General features: G+C 38.6%; 1 protein-coding gene across 2 annotated transcripts in view; it reads left to right on the top strand.

The window, feature by feature from the left end:
* atp6v1h (ATPase H+ transporting V1 subunit H) overlaps window positions 1-10,202 on the top strand; it is a 37,314-nt gene extending 27,112 nt beyond the window's left edge. For both annotated transcript variants that reach the window (XM_085388770.1, XM_085388769.1), the window contains 2 exons: window positions 890-1,003; window positions 9,804-10,202. In XM_085388770.1, coding sequence (XP_085244896.1) covers window positions 890-1,003; window positions 9,804-9,873 — 184 coding nt within the window. In that variant the 3' untranslated portion in view covers window positions 9,874-10,202. The remainder of the gene's footprint in view (window positions 1-889; window positions 1,004-9,803) is intronic.
* The last annotated feature ends 8,298 nt before the right edge of the window (window positions 10,203-18,500 follow it).

Below are 18,500 nucleotides of genomic sequence, written 5' to 3'. Positions count from 1 at the left end.
GTTCAAATAGAGACAAGTCTGGCTGGACTTGACGAGGTTCAGTCACTATCTTTCCTGGCACAAACACAGTGTGAGGCATGATTTGTGAAAAAAGAGTGAAAGGGAAAGTTTACAATATGTTATTGTCACCTGCTACTATGGTTTGGAGACTAGGGCACTGACGAAAAGACAGGAGGCTGAGCTTGAGGTGGCAGATGTTTGGATTGTCATTGGGAATGAGCAGAATGTCAGGATTAGATGTGAGTATATCAGAGGGAGAGCTCAGGGTGGGTAGTTTGGTGGAGATCCCGAACAGAACTCAGACAGTTGGTTTAATGTGGAGCAGCAGAAGCTCTACCTGACTAGCAGAACTCCTCATTTAATCACAAGTCAGCACAGGCCTAAACAACCAAAATAGTTTATTTACCCAATTTATGTGCCTTGTTGAATTTCAGTGCCATTTGAGAGGATGATTCAGTGGGGGAATTTGATCCAGGGTCTTCAGTATGAACCCAGTGATCCTCTAACAAAGTGAACTTCAGGGTCAGTGCTGTGAAGACAAACTGGCAGTTCAGTAATATATATACACTGCAATTCATTCAGAATATCATGCACCTGGATGGAATAAGTTCACCCAATGGAAATGCGTAATAGTATCAGTGCTGGCACCTACTTTTTCTTTGATCAAACCTTTTGCGTTAATATTACAAGCATTACATCTGGTTTCCTTTTCACTGTGTTTTATCCTTTCACAAAGGCCAGTGACCCTGTATTAGATACACAGAAAATTTCACCAAGGCTGGATTAGATTACATGATGGCTCACTGAATGACCTAAAATACGAAAATAGTACCTGTTTACTGTGTATAAAACCTCTGTCCCATTATTCCCTATAACACTCCCATTTCAGAGTAATTGAGCAGCTCGGTGGAAAACAGCTTGTGATGAATCATATGCACCATGAGGACCAGCTAGTCCGGTACAACGCCCTGTTGGCTGTGCAGAAGCTGATGGTCCACAACTGGTATGAGCACTTTTTATAGCTTCTGTTTGATGTAACTCACTCACATGAACTTAACCTTAAAGCATTAGCTGAACTTTCCTGACATGAAAAAAAACCAATCAGCTACAGCTACACGCTAGTGATTAAAGACCATGCACACCCTCATGCATATTATGATTTACTCTGGCTGATTAGACATCCGCTAAGGTTAACGTGAGCGGAGATTGGTTGGAAATGACACAAGGTCAGTGAACAGTCATACTGATGAGAATGCTGAAGATGCAAAAATGATCAGAAAGAGGCAAATTAGTTGTTGACCTAAAACAATCTAAAAAAGTTAGTCATGTAAGACTATATTGGATGGTCAATGAAAATTTCATTTTTGAGCATTTAGTCATCATAGCTAGGGAGATTGATATGTTTCGCTTATTTAAACTTTATTTAAACCCATAATTAAAATAATGTAGATGTAAAGCCAATAATGGAAAATGTGAGTTAGCACAAGTGTGATGTATACACTGAAAATCACATTTTTACACATTGTATCTGTGTCCTGCATGCAGCATCTTGAATAAAAATGTTTAAATATGGTTAGATTTTGTAACTTTCATTTAAGGAGGAAGAGGCCATGCAATCTCTCAAATTTGCCTCAGACATATGAGAGAAAAAAAGCACTTTTATATCCTAAAACGTGACTGGAGAGGCGTTTTTAGGATTCTGCCTTTGTGCGTTTGATGTGCTGTTGGCTAATCAGGCTAATGCAGGGTGAGAGCCGGTTGTCTGAATTTTTGTTTACATTTACTTGAATTATGGTCGGAACGTGTCCTCACTGGCCTGAAAGCAAGTGTAATGAGGCAAAATAACTGTGTGGACAGCAGGGCTGCGCTGGGGTCAGATCAAGATGTGCATGACTTAGGTTCAAAATATTGACAGACTAGGATGTTCCACAAAATGTCAAATGTGCTGGGCTGTATGTTTCTCATGTCACGAATTTACCCAGAGTGAACTTTACATAGTGTCTTTCCTCTGCTTCTCAGTCTTACAGAAAATAACTTGAATGATCTTATTTGCCAAAAGTAGATTGATTTAGATGATTGTTCACACTATTTTGCAACTTGTGGCTGGCATAAATGTGTTCAAGTAAATTTCAGCTGGTAATTACAGCATCAAGAAAGATCAGTTAGAAAATGCTACAGTGGTGCTATGGCACCTTAATTTAGTGTATCATGTACATATCTATCATTCATATTCTTAACCTGCAGACTGAGATTGCAGCAACCTTTTAGGGGGATCACAACCCCACTTGTGCATCATGGATTGAATACACTTGTGTCTGATACAGACTGTAAGATGATAACACCCACTGAATTGTTGGCTACAGCATTTGGCTGCAATTACTCTGCTCTTTTCTTCCATATCTCATTATCAGTTGCACAGTTATAATTACCACTAACAGCTGGATTAAAATATTATGCAAACAAGCTTCTGCTGCTTCTCTGTTGAAATTCCAAATATTTTGTTTGACACTTCCATCTGCTGGGGTTCATGCCCACCTTTGGAGTTCTCACACTTTGTGATGCATATTTATCTTCATAGCCAAAATTTGCAAACTGTATGGCTAACTTTTGTCTTTTTTTTTTTTTTTATTCTTAGGCTCTTTAGACCCATTGCAAGCACCATTATAAACTCGTCATGCTTGATTTTACTTAGGTTAAGTCACCACTAGCAACATTTTCCGGACATCCACTTCACCTCCCCGTCTTTGTGTGTGTCTTCTGTGTACTGGATTTCTTGGAAACAATAAAAATGAAAGCCAACTAGCATTAAGTGGGAATATGTTTGTTTTTGCTGCCACTATCTAAAACACACACTTTCAGTTTCCTGAGCAACTCTGGATGGAGGTATTATGATTAATATTACAGTGATGTTCCAAGTGGGCAATGTGATCAGTCATGCATGGACAGAAGTTTATTTGTTTGAAATACCACTAAGAGTTACAGAAAGGGAGGAAGAACATTGGGTTCAGTGACTTGAAATTTCCAGAAAGCTCAAAGATCATTTACAGTCAGTGATGGGAATAACGGCGTTGCAAGTAACGGCGTTGCAAGTAACGGCATTACAAGTAACGCCGTTACTAACGCCGTTACTTTTTTCAGTAACGAGTAATCTAACTAATTACTATTCCTATCGTTACAACGCCGTTACAGTTACTAACAAGAAAATGCGGTCCGTTACTATTTTTCAACAAACAGACGGTTGAAGCCGTGTTCAGCTTACGGCATCTTATATCAGTTGCACGGAAGTAGCTGCCTACGTAAGTAATCTGGACGCTACAGCTTTAAGCAGCTGCGCGCGCTCCCGCGGACGATAATCACGATCACTGTCTAGCACGACACCTGGAGCTAAGAGGGCAAAACGATCGCATGAGTCCTGCTGTTTGACTGAGGAAGAATAAAGTATTCGTGGTAAGCCAATCACATGACCACTTAAAGACAAAGCAACAAGGTGATAGATACCAGTTTTTAAATTGTGTTGATAGGCCAATATATATACGCGGCGTTTTTTCCTCAATAGTTTCGTCACGTAAGGACAGCGCTAGCAAGCACTCTCTGCTTATGACCCCCCCAAGGGGAAGTTTTAGGAGTGTGAGAGAGAGAGAGCGAGAGAGAGAGAAAGACAGCAGAAAAGGAGAGAGAGCGAGTTTTGAGATGTGAGAGATTTGTGACGTTTAGCTTGTTTGGAGTGTGTAGTTAATGTGTTGTCTTGTGTAGTCAGTGTGTAGTGTTGTGGATAGTTTTGTGTTGTGTGTCAGAACAATGAGGTGACTGCTGTCTCCAGGTAGAAACAGGAGTGATACTCCTGCTGCTGTCACACCTGCAGGTATCAGGCTGTGATGTTCTCCTTCATAGTGGACAGAAAAAAAATTTTTGTGGCACAAATAATTTGTGTGGCATCTTATTGAATGCAGAACAGCTGATTGTTCTGTAAATAGTTTGAAATGGTTATTTAAAAAATCAAGATAAAAGGTAAATGGATGCAAATAACTTTGTTTGCAAAACTTGTACATAGGATTTTAAAATTGACAATTTATATTTGCATTTAAAGTTATGAAATATGATTCGTTAAACATGTTTGTGGTTGTTACAGTAAAAAATATAACTTTTTCTACTCTGATTTTATGTTTTTTGTCTGATTTTAGATTAATTGTGTTAATACAGTATGTAAAAATGAAAACATAACTGTAAATTCAGACATGTGAGGTTGGGCTGAAAAGGATGATACCAAACAAGGCAAAGTAAATAGTTTTTAAAGGTGAAATGTGGAGGGAAAATCAAAAGTAGTTAAAAATGGCCAATTATACCCTGGACCCCAGAGGGTTAAACTTTTTTCTTTTCTTTTTTTTTTTTAAAGTAACGCAATAGTTACTTTTCAAGTAATTAATTACTTTTAGACTATTGTAACTCAGTTACTAACTCAGTTACTTTTTTGAAGAAGTAACTAATAACTATAATTAATTACTTTTTCAAAGTAACTTGCCCAACACTGTTTACAGTACTGTGGAAACGTGTTGAGACACTCCTTATTTCTTTATATTTTGGTAGGAAAATATGTAACAGGTACAGCAACTATAAATGGAATTTCAAAATATATGGCAAAAATAAAGTTTGTACAATTCTAACGAGCTTGAAAGTCAATATTTGGTGCGACCACGTTTTTCTTTTACAAAGCCGGAACGTCTTCAGGAATAATTCTCCTGGCTTCTTGCAGGACATTCAGATCTGTTCTTTGGATGCTGGTTTCCTTTTTGTTCCGTTCTCTTTTACGATTGTCCTGCAAAGCTTTAGTACTACTGATGTCTGGGCTCTGGGGAGGCCAATCCATGACTGATAGTATGCACTTATTTATCCAGGTATTCTTTTACTGCCTTGGCAGTGTCTTTAGGATCACTATCAGGCTGAAAAATAGCGTTGCCAATCAGAAGCTTTTCTGATGGTATTGCATGGTGGATCAAAATCTGAAGGTTCCAATTTGTGTTAATAATTCCATCAATTTTGACAAGATCACCAACAAAACTCACTGACATGTAGCCCAAAGCTTTTAGAGAGTGTCCACTGTGTTTTACAGATGGCTTTAGACGCTCACTGTTGTAACTCTCTCCTGACATCCTCTGTAATTATCTGTACTGATGAAAAATTGAACCAATAATGTCAAATCTGGCATCATCACTCTATAAGACCTGTTGCCGGTGATTATCACTCCAATTCTTGTATAATTTGGCATACCTCAGCCTTATCTCCCCGTTTCCCTTCCTTAAAAATGATTTGTTGACAGCCACACTTTCACTGAGACCATTTCTGATGAGACTTTTGCAAACAGTACACAATTCAGCTGAAAGGTCAAATGCATCTCTCAGGTCTTCTATCAGGTCTTTGATGGATTTTTCTTTCTTTCTTAGGGGCAGGACTTTCAGATACTGTTCATATCCTGCACATAGTTTTTTTTAATGCCTGCTATTTCTTCTGTTCTCCTCTACTTTCCAGTTTTCTTGTTTCTTTTTGAGGACACACTGAACACCATGCTAAAATGTGCCATGCTTTGAGTAACTCTTTGAAAACCACCTTGTTGGTACAAAAATACTTTTTTATGCCTGTAAAATTGTTGTATCTTTGGTATTTTCATTCAACTAAAGAAAACTTTCTTATGCTTTAATTATTCAAAAGTCAGTGCTAAGTTGTTCAACAAGCAAGAAACAAATAAGACAAACTAAAATCAACAAAAAATATTTTTTTCTGAATATGATCAAGTACAAGGATTAAGCATGAAAATGTATGAAAAATGCATGAATGTGTGGCTACGTAGAAGCAAAATATAAATGAAATGAAGTAGAACGTAGAATCGTGTATATAAGCATCACCTCTGCATTTACTGCATGCCATAAATTAGCTTCCGTATCTTGTTTGAGATTCTCCTGTTTTTACGTGGGGAATAAAAATGAAAGAGTCAGAGTGAAGTTAAAGAATGTTAAGTTCAAATGAAGGTGGAAGAATTGAGTATTAAAACAGGAGGAGAAAAAACCTGAAGGCTGCATACGAATGTTTTACTTCGAAAAATGAAAAGCAGGGATTACAACTGTGTATGAAGTCTGGTTTAAAATGGATGCAAAACTTCTGCACACGCCTGAATACAAGACTAAGTAAATTAAATTTTATATGGAAATTGACATTTTGTTTGACAGCTTTTTTTTTTTATTCTTACCTTGTAGCTTTTGAAAGCAGCAGCTCATAATTTTAATGCCCAGCACATAAATCACATTTAAAGACATTCACCTGTCCTCATTTATGCAGGTAGTTCTTATAAGACACCCTCCATCCACACCTACCTCTTGTGTAGGGCATGTTGAGCAACGTTGGTGGTTTTTTTTGTAAAATAAAACATCATAATTAAAGAAAGGAATGTTGCTCATGCCATATTTCTCCATTAAGATGAACACTTTGTTACTAGTTTCAGTCCTCATAACACGACCTCCTAATGTGAGGGGGTGAGCTATTTCTCAAGGTTTTTTCGTCATACTGAAGAATCTGCTGCCTACACTCATTGCCTGCGTGAAAACAGAGGTGTGTGAATGAGATGAGAACTTTTTTTTTCTTTTTTTTTTTTTTAATTACAATGAAGAGTTTTTCAAAGCCGCTTCCCTTACCCGCTGTCACCTTGAGTGGGTTGACTTGTCGTTTCTAATATAACATTTTCTTGTTCCTACTTTTCTGAGGCCCCTGATGTCATGACAACAGCATGCTTGAATGTGCGCAAACTGTTATCTGGTCATTGTTTTTGACGTGTTTCTAAATCTCCAGCAAGCTTTGACTGAATGGTGTTTTTGCCAATAAGCTCCATAACTCCACGGTTGTCGTTTAAGCCTTAAGCTATCGCTGGTCCAGCCACCTTTATGCTGTGCTTGTCTCAGTTACAGTCAGTCCTCTCTACTGACATTTGACATGTTCATGATATAGTATTGGTTTGCCTTTCATACAGTAGCCTGGCTTTTTTTGCCAAACAAACTCAAATCTGTGCTCCGAGTCACTGTGAACTGTCTCCTTTTTTAAATTTGATTGATGATTTCCCATATTCTTGTTTGTATTCTAACATTATTATAGATTCAGGTGTTTCTGTCAAATACTGTAACAAATACAGACACGCTACCTTTACTGAATGTACACAGATGGTGTTTACATGTATAGTCACTCCCCAAAGGCCGCTCGGAGCAAAGAGAGATGCTGTTTGTTTTATAATGCAGTGCAAATTTAAAACAATACTACAAAAGAATCAGCTTATGTTGAATAAGTCTTAGCACCAGTGTTTACTTTCCTGAAAACCACAATGCTGTATTTAGTCCTAGGGTTATTACTCAAAAAAGTAATGTATTACACATTATTCTGTATTTTTCTTTAAAGTAATTCAGTACATTTCCTGCTGGAGAAAGTCATTACACACGTTACACACATACTCGTTACACACATGCAATCTTTTTTTACATATGAAAACCAGCACAAAGAGACTTCAGAGTGATCGCCATAGCGATTCTACTATAGAAGTATGAACAGGTAGAAACGTAGGCTGCAAGTCTGACTGCCCGTCAGTTTGTTACCCATTAAAGATCAGGACCTGGCTGCTGTGCTGGGGTCAGCATTCACTCAGATTGTTACTGGTTTTGTCCACTTTAGCATCACGTTCTCTTCCTTTTGTGCTATAAAAGTATGTCCATATCTACACTCCTAAAAAGTTGTAGATCAAAAAGAGATCTACAACTTTGACTTGAGCTGATTGTTGTGCAAGTGCACAGGAAGAAAAAACATGTATGTTTGTTTGTTTGTTTGAATTTTTTCGGCAGTGAAAAGATTACTGAAGAACTTTTGTAACAAAAGTAACAAAATAATTGTAACTGTAATATAATTACTGTGGCGTGTTACATTACTGCATTAATGAAAATTGTAACACAGCTGCACGGTGGGTGCAGGATTTTTGTAAACAGTCGAACAAGCTGCCGTTCTTGTGAAACGGTCGTGTAGCAGAAACTGTGTGAAAATAAAATCTATTTTTGATCAGCTGTATGTGTCTTTCACCTCAGCACCACGGGCAAGCACTTACTGCCATTTCATTTGTCATTTCTTAAGTAGAGGCATGGCACGTGTGGTTGTATAGCCAATTTTAAAAGCAAAAATATAAAAAATAAAATAAAAGGAGAGACAAGTTTAAACAAGAATTTATAGAATAAACAAAAGGTGGCACATTAGATTTATTGTAGTTCACTTTGGACAGCTGTCTGCAAAATGAAATATTAGATAACATCTTGACAGTAAAAACTAACTTTGAGTGTCCGCTGATTTTACTGTGGCTAATACTTCTTAATATCATGCAGTGTTTCATGTCCAAGACTCATTTCACTGTGTCTTACAACAGAGACATATGAAAAGGTGCCTTGGCTGCGGGACACTAACTTCATCAGTCATCCTACCAATTATTGCTATTTGCCTTTTTTTTTGTAATCTCACTGGCAGTGCTCTAAATCAGCGTACTGTAACTGATTTTTGAGAATGGGCTGAAGGTTATCTCTGACAGCTCCAGCAGTTGGTGTGCCGTGCTTTGACCCTGCATGAATTAGAGAAAATCCAAAATAAAGTCAAGCTCATGCACCCAGGTCTGTTTTTTAAAGTCATCCATGTCACCCATGATGAGTGTATGTGAAGTTCTGTACAAGCCTGTGGATGGGGGTTAGAGGAGGGTTAGCTAAAGATCAAAGGCTTAAAAGCTCTTATATGTCTTGGATATATTTGAGTTGATCTATAGCAGCTTGTGGTTTTACCAGCCTGGTTGTTTGGTCAATATTTAACAAAGAGGTATTTGGTATTTTCAGTAAGAGAGGTATGAGACGAACACATGAAAGTACTGTGCTGTTGTTTGGAAAAAGCTTTTTGCTGCTTCTGCGTTGGATGCATATTGTACTGTTTTATCTCACTGCTGTGATTCATTCTCATAATAGGGCAAATAAAAAAAATAATAACCTCCTTCAAAAATAGAAGTGTACAGTGGTTTCATAAAGACATCCTTACGGCGCTGTTGCTTTGTAGAAAAGGAGAATAGTGATGAGTCTAAGCGTGCATATTTTTAAGGAGAAAATATTCTCTGTCGTTATGAGTATTCACCATTCCCATTTTTAGACTATTGAGAGGCATTTGATATTTCTGCTGCTGGTAATTTGAGTGTCATGAAGCATATCTAAAAATGTTACTGCCAAGAAGAAACATGAAGCCGAACTGTGACCTTTCAAAGTAATATATAATGGGTCTATATTTCAGCATTACATCATGTCAGGGTCAGGATACCTGGGAGAAGCTCATATTGTTAAAATGAGAAGCTTCATTAAAAACCTGTTTTCACATTAAAGGATATAAAAGATCCAGAATCCACCCAATCAGAGAATAGATTGAAGTGAAAACATTCAGGCAGGTGGTGATCGGGGTGGATATTATCCTCCATTTATCAGAACTTCAAATGCTTACCGGTTATGTTTTGATTTAAGGAAAAATATGTACTGTTATTGAAAAACATGAAGTGTTTTTTTCTTGAAGTATTTAAAATTGAAGTATTCTTGATTTTCTCGTCTTACTGTCACCAAACAAATAAGGAAAATATACAATAAGCATGCCTTCCAAAATATTTCTTTGTTCCTTGTAACAGGAGGTATGGCCTTATTTGACAGCATGTTTAGTGTTTCTTGCTTTTTCAGTCTGTAAAAACAAACAAACAAACTGTTTCTCTTTCACAGGGAGTACCTTGGAAGACAACTGCAGTCCACTGATCAGCAGCAGGCTCCAGCGGTGGCTGCTCGAAGCTGAACACCGAATGAACATGTGTGTTTGTGTCTCATTTTGTGGACAAGTGTGAACTGTACGCAGATTGGCAATTGTAATGATCAGCTCTTTGTTTTTGTGTAATGACTTGAAAAATCAAACGGTGCGATTTCCGCTTCTACACGCACCCCAAATGATCCTCGATGTTCCTCGATTTCCTTGATGTTCTGTCGTGCTTCGTGTTGTGACTCCAAGATAAGCAATGCTTGATTAAAGCCGCACTTTGTGTGTCTGTGATGATGTACAAAACTGCAAGTTATTTAAGTCTTAAGTCTGTAAAACATATGAATACCAATAAAAATACTTATCTGTGACATTCCTGTCCTGCACATCCTTTTACTGAGAGGTTGATGAGAAACGAAAGCTGAATAACAAAGAGATTTTCAGACGTGACAGCATTATTGAGCTTTCTTATCAGCCCATATGCAATTGGCTCCCCAGCAGTGGCAGCAGGGTGGCTAATGAAATATTTATTTATTTATTTGAGGTCATCTTCACTAGCTCCTGCCTTTGAAGGGAAACAGATGTGTTAGGAAGTTAAAGTGGCTTGTGGAATTAATTGTAATAATTAGAGTGCTCTTTAGTGAAAACACTCACTTTACGGCCACTTTATTAGATACAACAACTCATTGTATCTGATTAGCCAACTGCATGGGAGCTGTCAGTGCATTCAGGCACGTAGACGTGATCAAGACAGTACTGGTGGTTGTTGATCAAAGACAGGAAATACGGGAGTATTTCACAAACTACTGATGTGGGATTTTTCACACAACTATCTGTATGATTTACAGCGAATGGTTCAAAGAGCAAAATATCCAGTGAGCGGTGGTTATGTGGTGAAAATGAATTGATGATGTCAGAGGAAATACACACTTGTTACAAGTAAGGTATGTAGAAAGGCATCACTAAACATTAAAAATGTCCAACTTTAATGGGCTTCAGTAACAGAAGACCACACTGAGAGCTCCTCCCAGTCAAGGAACAGGAAACTTAGACTACAATTCACATGGGCTTACCAAGACTGGAAAAACATTGCCTGGTGTGAAACTGAGTCAGTTTCTGCTGTGATCAGTATCCCAGTATGGACCACAGTCTCTGAGAGATGTTAAGGAATGAATGCAAAATAAATTTTTAAAAAACTGTTTATTAAAAAAAACAGTCCATCATAGTACAAGCAAGGTGTACCTTATAAAGCGGCCATCAAGTGTGAGCGTATTTCTAACTCATCCTCACAAGAATTAAAAGAAATAAAATAAATCTTTGTGCCATGTTTAATCTGTTTTCTTTCATGTTCTACATTTTTTCTCAATTGATTACCAGAATGAAAAAAAAAACTCCTGAAATTGTGATTGGCCATTTTAGCTCCTTTATGTAAATATCTGCAATTGTAACGTGAATATTCACCTTGAGCTTTTTCTAGTCATTATCTTTGGCCGATCCTTCACCAACCGATGACACTTTCCAGTATTCCTGGATCATCGAGTTACAGAACTTTGTTTCGATAATCAGCTTTTTCTGTCTTCGGTGACTAAACATACGGGAATGTGTGCGTACATGTACACAGAATAGATCTAAATGGAGACTACCTGACAAAGAAAATGAAAGCCAGCTATCATAATGTGATAGTTGGCGATCTCATCCCTTTCTTCCTTTCAGCACCTCTTTCCAGTGCCACTTCTCTGCTTCTCTCAGAGACTACAAACCTCAGTATTATGTGGGTGAAAGAGACAGACGAGCCACAAAATCATTTTGTTCTAATAAAATATCCATCCAAGTTTTGATAATGTATGGTTGCAAAATGTAAAGTTTTTAGTTTTTTTAGTTTTATTTGCTTGTTTTGTGGGCCTCCAACAGCGCGTAGGTCCCCAGGCGCGTGCCCAGAATGCCCATTGGATAATCCAACCTAGCCTTCCAGTCACGCTCACTACAAACATCACACTGTGCTGCTAACAGCATGACAGCGAATCCAAATCCACAGTTGAAGGTTGTCTTGTGGACTTTATTAAGGTTGGACTCTGCTTCCTGTTGTGTACGCTCATTGCTTCTGTCCACAATCTCCCCCTTTAAATTACCATAGCCTATTTGTCGTGGATGAGTGGCTCTTAGGGGGGGAAAACAATTTTCTACCTGTAACATAGGTTTCAAATGCTACTTTGAGTTGGTGGAGTGCCCCCCGTAGAATTGAAATGAAATCTGAGCTGGCTGACCTGTTTTAATCTGACCTTCACTGTACATGTGCTCTTCACATCTCTTCCTTTGTTATTTTCTGTTCATTTAGCTCACACACAGTAACTGCAAGCATCAGCTTTCAAGTTTACATAGCAACAGATTCTCTCTGTAGGGCAAAGAGACCACTGCTTGAAGGTCTTCCATAATACGAAGTGTTGATTTTTTCTCTCTTTTTTTTACATAAGTAACTAAGAAACAGTAACCAAGACTGCTTTTTACATCAGCCGCATCAAGCACCGTGTTTCGTTTTCTCTTTGATAAATCCCCGAAGGACAGCACACTTCTATCAATGTCGTGTTTTTATGGATGTAATTATCATTAGGCTGCATTCATTTTCTCAAACACTTGGTTTCTTGACAAAACTCTGGTCTCTATTGTAAACCACTAAGACATACGATCAGACACTTGGATATAATCATATACTATAAAGGTCAATCTGAAGTATGATGAATTCATATTTATGTCTACTGGCTGCTTACCTTCCGTCTTCTCTATGGCTGCTCAGAAACCTAATGAATGCCACAGTCGCCTTCCCTCTCACTTCCAATGACGATCACTGATTCAAAGCTGAATTTAATAAATGTTTACACTTTACTCAAACACTAATAATGCCATCCATCATAAGCAAGAAGCGTTCCACTGCACTATATGAATGTAAAATAGATGGAAGCACTCGCTACATAAATTTCCATGGAGGACTGAAAACTGCCAAAATCAAAAAACGATTGGCGTAAAAAGTTAAAAACAAGTGCAATATACAAAAATCTGATGAAAAAAATGTGTCTTTGTTTGCCCACTTCACTGATATCATTAGTGTGGTATGTCATTGTGAGTCTTTAGTGTATATTTTTGAAACTGGCTTGCCCACCAGATTGATTTCAGTGTTTTGATTGTCTTCCTGATGGCTTTTGTGGGACACCTGTAGGGGAGAGCAGGAGACTCTCTATGGTTATTTGACATTCTTTCAACACCTACATAAATAATAGGCAACCATATGCAAAGGTTTTGTTAGCAGTAATATTAGAAACCTTGTGTTTATGTATGTGGATGCCTTACCCGGACATATCGTCATGAGAACCGAGGAAAAAAGTGTCTTTCAGTTCAACTTTTTCGATTTGCTGCCTCTTCGGAGCTAAGATTGGCCACACAAACACATTAGATATCACTAGAAGGGCGACGTGTTTTCTATTGAGCACATCAGAACTTAGTTGGGTCCCTCAAATAAGTCAAAAGATATGAACCAAAAACAAATGTCCATTATAGAGGACATAAATGAACAGGCGGGGTCATGGATATGTGTGCAGTCCATGCAGGTGATGCTGGGAAAACATATGTATGAGTAGTAGAGGAGAGGAGAGGTGGCAGCTTGCTGTGAGACTGGAGTTTGATTCATTTCCTCTCATGTAGTTTTCTTTTATTTGTTGTATTTAGTTTCCTTTAAGATGTTTTGTTGTTAAATGCTCAATTTTATACCTTCATCTACTCCTGCCTCCAGATCTCCATCAGGGAGTGCAGAGACAATATGGATGAAGTGAGGGCAGCTATGAAGCTATGAGGAGAACGAAGAATGGAAAGGCAGTTGGTCTAAATGACATACCTGTATGGAGATGTCTACAAGAAGATATTGGACTTTTTAACACAATCCTAGAGAGTGAGAGGAATGTAGGAGTGTCAGTTTTCAAGAGCAAATGTCATGTGCAGAGCTATATTAACAACAGAGAGATAAAATTGATGAGCCATGCCATGAAGATATGGGAAAGAACTGTTGAAACTAGATTAAGAAGAGAAGTGAAGATCAGTGAGCCGCATTGTGGTTATTAATGTTGAGTAAGAGCTTGTGGCGTGTTGATGGAGAGGTTTAAGGAAGGTCTTGTCTTTGTGGGTCCAGAGAAAGCATGTGATAGGGTGCCAAGAGAGGAACTGTGGTACTAATTCAGGAACTAAGTGAGTGGGAAAGAAGTACGTAAGACTGCTGTGGGACGTGTACGTGGACATCGAGATACTGGTGAGGTGTGGAGTAGGGGCGACAGACGGGCTCAAGGTAGTGAAGGTAAATGAGTTTAAATATCGTCCAAAGCAACGGACAGTGCACAAGAGAGGTGAAGAAGACAGTGCAGGCAGGGTGGAGTGGGTGGAGGTGAGTGTGAGGGATGATTTTTGACAGAAAGAAGTGCCCTAAACCTGCATTCATTTTAATAGCCAGCAGGGGGCGACTCCTCTAGCTAATCTGTTACCTGGGTGAAGACTATATGAGTTATTATGAAGATCCCAGTATACTGAATAAAATACAAATTAAATGTGTGGTTGGACATTAGGAGTTACATTTAACATCACCACTAATGCAGAGGCAGTCAGCTGCACTGAGGGATCATCCCTCATTAACTTTGCACAAAGAGAATCAGAATATAACTGTGCTTTATTTAGTATTCGAGTGTTTCGTGTTTCTTTCACGGATTGCTGACAGTGATAGAGATTAAGAAATGGCTTCTGCTGATGTACAGCGACACTTGGATGAACTGCGCGCAAAACTGGACAACGCGTTTGCTCATTTATGACCGATAACGTATACATATTACAGATGGCCGAGACATGTGATAAAGTTCTGAAATTTTACAAGTAAAAACCTTTTCAGCTTAAAATTATTGTTGTTATTATTATTATTTCTCTCACTTCATTCATTTCAAGAAATATAAAGGTAGTGGTGCCTTGACACGTGAAGTGGTGATCATTTTCAATCTTGTTGTTTTCCGCTTCAAGAAATCTACAAAATGTGACACTTGCCTGGGGGTACATGAACACTTTTGTACAACTTAAGTAATATTTACAACCGTCACTGTCTGGTGCTTTTATGGAGCATAGTGCTCATGGGAAATCTGCTTCCAGTTCGCTTCAGTGCTGCAGTTAAACTCCACGAGGAAAATATGGATGTTCTTCAGCTCTGAATCCTCTGCAGAAATCAAGCTATCGGGCTCAGATTGGTAGTCTAATCAGAACTAAAGTCTTAGACTACTTGTGAGTCTCCTGTGTGGTGGGATTTAACTTTAGTAAATAATGAGCAGCATTCAACAGCAACACCTACAGCCTCTTGAGCATGTAAACATCCCTTAATTTATTTGTTAGGAAGCATTCAAATCAGGTTTCTCTGTCTCATTCTCTCGCTCCAGCTTGATGCACTGATCCTTTGTGTTTTAGCCTCTAAAAGGTGTGGTGAGCTGGGATGTATGCAGAGTCAATATTTATGTAGAGGCTCACTGCCTCTGGCTGCAGTTGTCTGACCCCGTTATGCTCCCCAAGCACTATTTACAGCAGCTGGCACACTGTGGTCCCTATGCAGGCTCACCTGCAACAACTGAGTGAACTCTGGACCCTAAAAAGAGAGAGTTTCTTTCCCCTGGCTTTTATTTGTATTATTATGCTACCCACATTTGCTGTACAGGGTCGAAGCAAAGTGCAAAACTGGCTCTCTGCATTCACTGCCATCCGCTGAGCCTCGGTTTATTCATGAAAGTCCCCTGAGGCAATGTCTTGTCTTGACCTCTTAATTAGTTTTATTTCCACTCTATCTGGAAAGTGTTTGAATATTTCCAGAATATTTGTGTGTTTAACACACAAGAAGGGAAAATAAGGACAAGTTTTCCAATTTGTGCTTCTAAATAGTTTGTGTTTGACATCTTTATCTGCTCAGCCTGTCAGATTGTTAGATCAGCTCGCACAGAGGAGGGTACTGTTGCTTTGCTTCATCGATCAAATCCCTTTGCTCTTGTAACCATGGGTCAGAGACTGTCCGTTCCCATAGTGACAATCAAAACAAGACTCTGCCGACAGGCATGCAGCGTGAAGCTCAATTTAAGGCTCCATTGAAGGAGAATCACAAATACAAGAGTAGGCTTATGCTTATGTGAGCTCACCCTTAAAGCCTGACGATAACGTGTGCTGTGTTAAGCTGCGTGCGTCTGCTATCTCATGCTGTTGTATGGACACTGCAATTACCCATTCCTGACGTTTTCCGAACTTCATATCATTGACTGAGTGCAGGTGCACTGTAATCATTTTCCTGCTGCGCTGTGTGAGCTACGTGAGCTGCGTGAAGTCACGCTATTTTCCGAATCATTTTGGTAAATAACTACCTAACAGTAGTTATATAGCACTTAGGCCATACTTAATGCTGATTGATGGCAGCATGGTGTATGCTGTTATTGCACAGTGTGAAGTATGAACCTACATTATTTACCAAAACCTATTAACCTTTCGCATTCCCGAATCAATCTTTATTATTGAAGAATGGATTGTGTAGACCTTTAACCCCCTGAACCCTAGCAAGAACCCCCCACACACATAGAAATACACACCTTTCCCAAACAGACAACAAACCCAATTTGGTTTTAATGATAAGACACATTTGCTGATATTTTTTCTCTCCTCAACTTTTCTAACTGTTTTTGCATTTAGCTTGGGCCATTGTCACTGCTCGTAACATGAGATGATACCTAGACTACTTAAAGGTTGCACATGTCATCCAACTTCTCCACAATGGCACAGCAATACGTGCCATTTCCGGAAGATTTGCAGTGTTTTACAGCACAGTCTCAAGACTTATTTATTTATTTATTGTAAACATGCACTATGGACCATTTCTATGATTTACCCAGCAGACATGTGTGCAGGACCTCAAATATCTGAGGCGATGACTGGACATTAAAGGTCTTTAACCTGCCAGCTTAGATGGGCTGCCTCCTGTATGCTCTTTTCCACAAGTGTGGGCACATCTGAAGCACTAGAAACTGTAGAAAATATCCCAAAATTGTTCAGTGTTCATCTCTGAAAATATCAAAGTCAGTAACACTGATCGAACAAGTTTCAAATATCTCAGCTACATCTCCAAACAATGTGTTGACTGCATATTTTCCATACTGTGGGTGAGTTTTCTTCACTTTAGGGTGCAGTTTACAGAAAAGCCACAATATTTGGTGTGAGCACCCATTCCCTTTGAAGTAGGAACAGGTCTCCTCATGTCACTGAGTTATCAAGGCCCTTTGGTAGCTTCTTCCTTCTATTCATCGAATAAAAGTCCCTCCAGATTCTTTCATCTTTACGGACAAAATGTTCCCAAAACATATTTCAGCCATAACACTGCATTTTCACAGCATTACATGACAAGATTTAAGATCACGGTGGCAAGTCAGAGAAAGAGTCAAACAGGCATGTAAGATTGACTCAATCTGAGGAAATTGTGTGATGTTCTTTTAACATTTTTCTGATGACACTGCAACTACTTTTTGTCCAATAACCACACATTTACATTTCGAAAGTACAACCAGAACACCTCAAACTGCAGGTAAATGCTCAAACACAGTGCACGTCAATCACATCATTACAAAGTAAGTCACTTTCATCCAGAGCAGACCTGAAGGGACCACACCATCTGGATATCTGGATATGCAGGTGATGATCTTTGCGAGACATGGTCTGCATATAAAGTTCTGACTGTCGCCTTCATACAATGGTCTTCATAATTGGCTGGATAGTTTGGAACTGACACACTGGCAAATGAGAAAGCCAGCAGCAGGTTTGCTATGTAATCAATGATTACGTGATTGTTGCAGAAAAAAGAGCTGGCGATGGCAAGAAACCACATTCAGGTTCAAGATCATTAACAGGCTATCTGTATCTTCCTGTATCTCTAAATTGTTTTCATCTAAAGTTTTCAAAATCAAATTGAATGCTGTTAAAAAGAAGGACATTTGGCAGAAATTCAACATTGACTGGACAGCAGTGAACAAAAAGCCATTTCAGCTTGCTTTTCTTTGTTTTTCTCAGGAGATTTCAATGTGCTGTAATGAGAATAAATCCTGGGGTGATGACACATTATTATGAGTTCCTCTGTGATTGCAAATTGATCTTGATGGCAGTAATCTGTAGTTTTGGAAATGACACCCCATTTCATCAATAGGAAGAGACTGCTGAGCCCCAGGGCCAGAGTGGAAAAGAGAGGAGAGTGCTAAAAACCCATAAAGTACTTCTATAAATTGAGATTATTCACTATCAGAGTAGGATCTTGAGCATGAACAGTAACTTTAGGTGTTAAGACCCCTTCGGTGCTTGCACACTTTATTGTGTTTAATATCAAAGAAAAGAAACAGACTTTTTTGGCATCTCAAAACACTCAATAATTAATACAATTTTACCTTCATTTATTAAAAATAATTCTCTTGGAAATTTCTCTCTTGCAAAAGTCGTAAACCTTTGCTGTGATGCTTCATACTGTGGTCAGATGTATCCCGTTTGATTTAATATTCACTGAAGTGTGTTTTAAACTTTAGTGGAGCCCACCTATGGTAAGGTGATGGACAGCAAATAGCCTAGAGTGTTCTTAAAGGCACAGT

This window comes from Rhamphochromis longiceps, linkage group LG18, assembly GCF_057381845.1.
Source record: "Rhamphochromis longiceps isolate RC_006_pf linkage group LG18, R_longiceps_female_GT1.1, whole genome shotgun sequence".
Lineage (NCBI taxonomy): Eukaryota > Metazoa > Chordata > Actinopteri > Cichliformes > Cichlidae > Rhamphochromis > Rhamphochromis longiceps.
The sequence above is the reverse complement of the archived record's forward strand: the minus strand, read 5'-3'. Positions and strand labels throughout refer to the sequence as shown.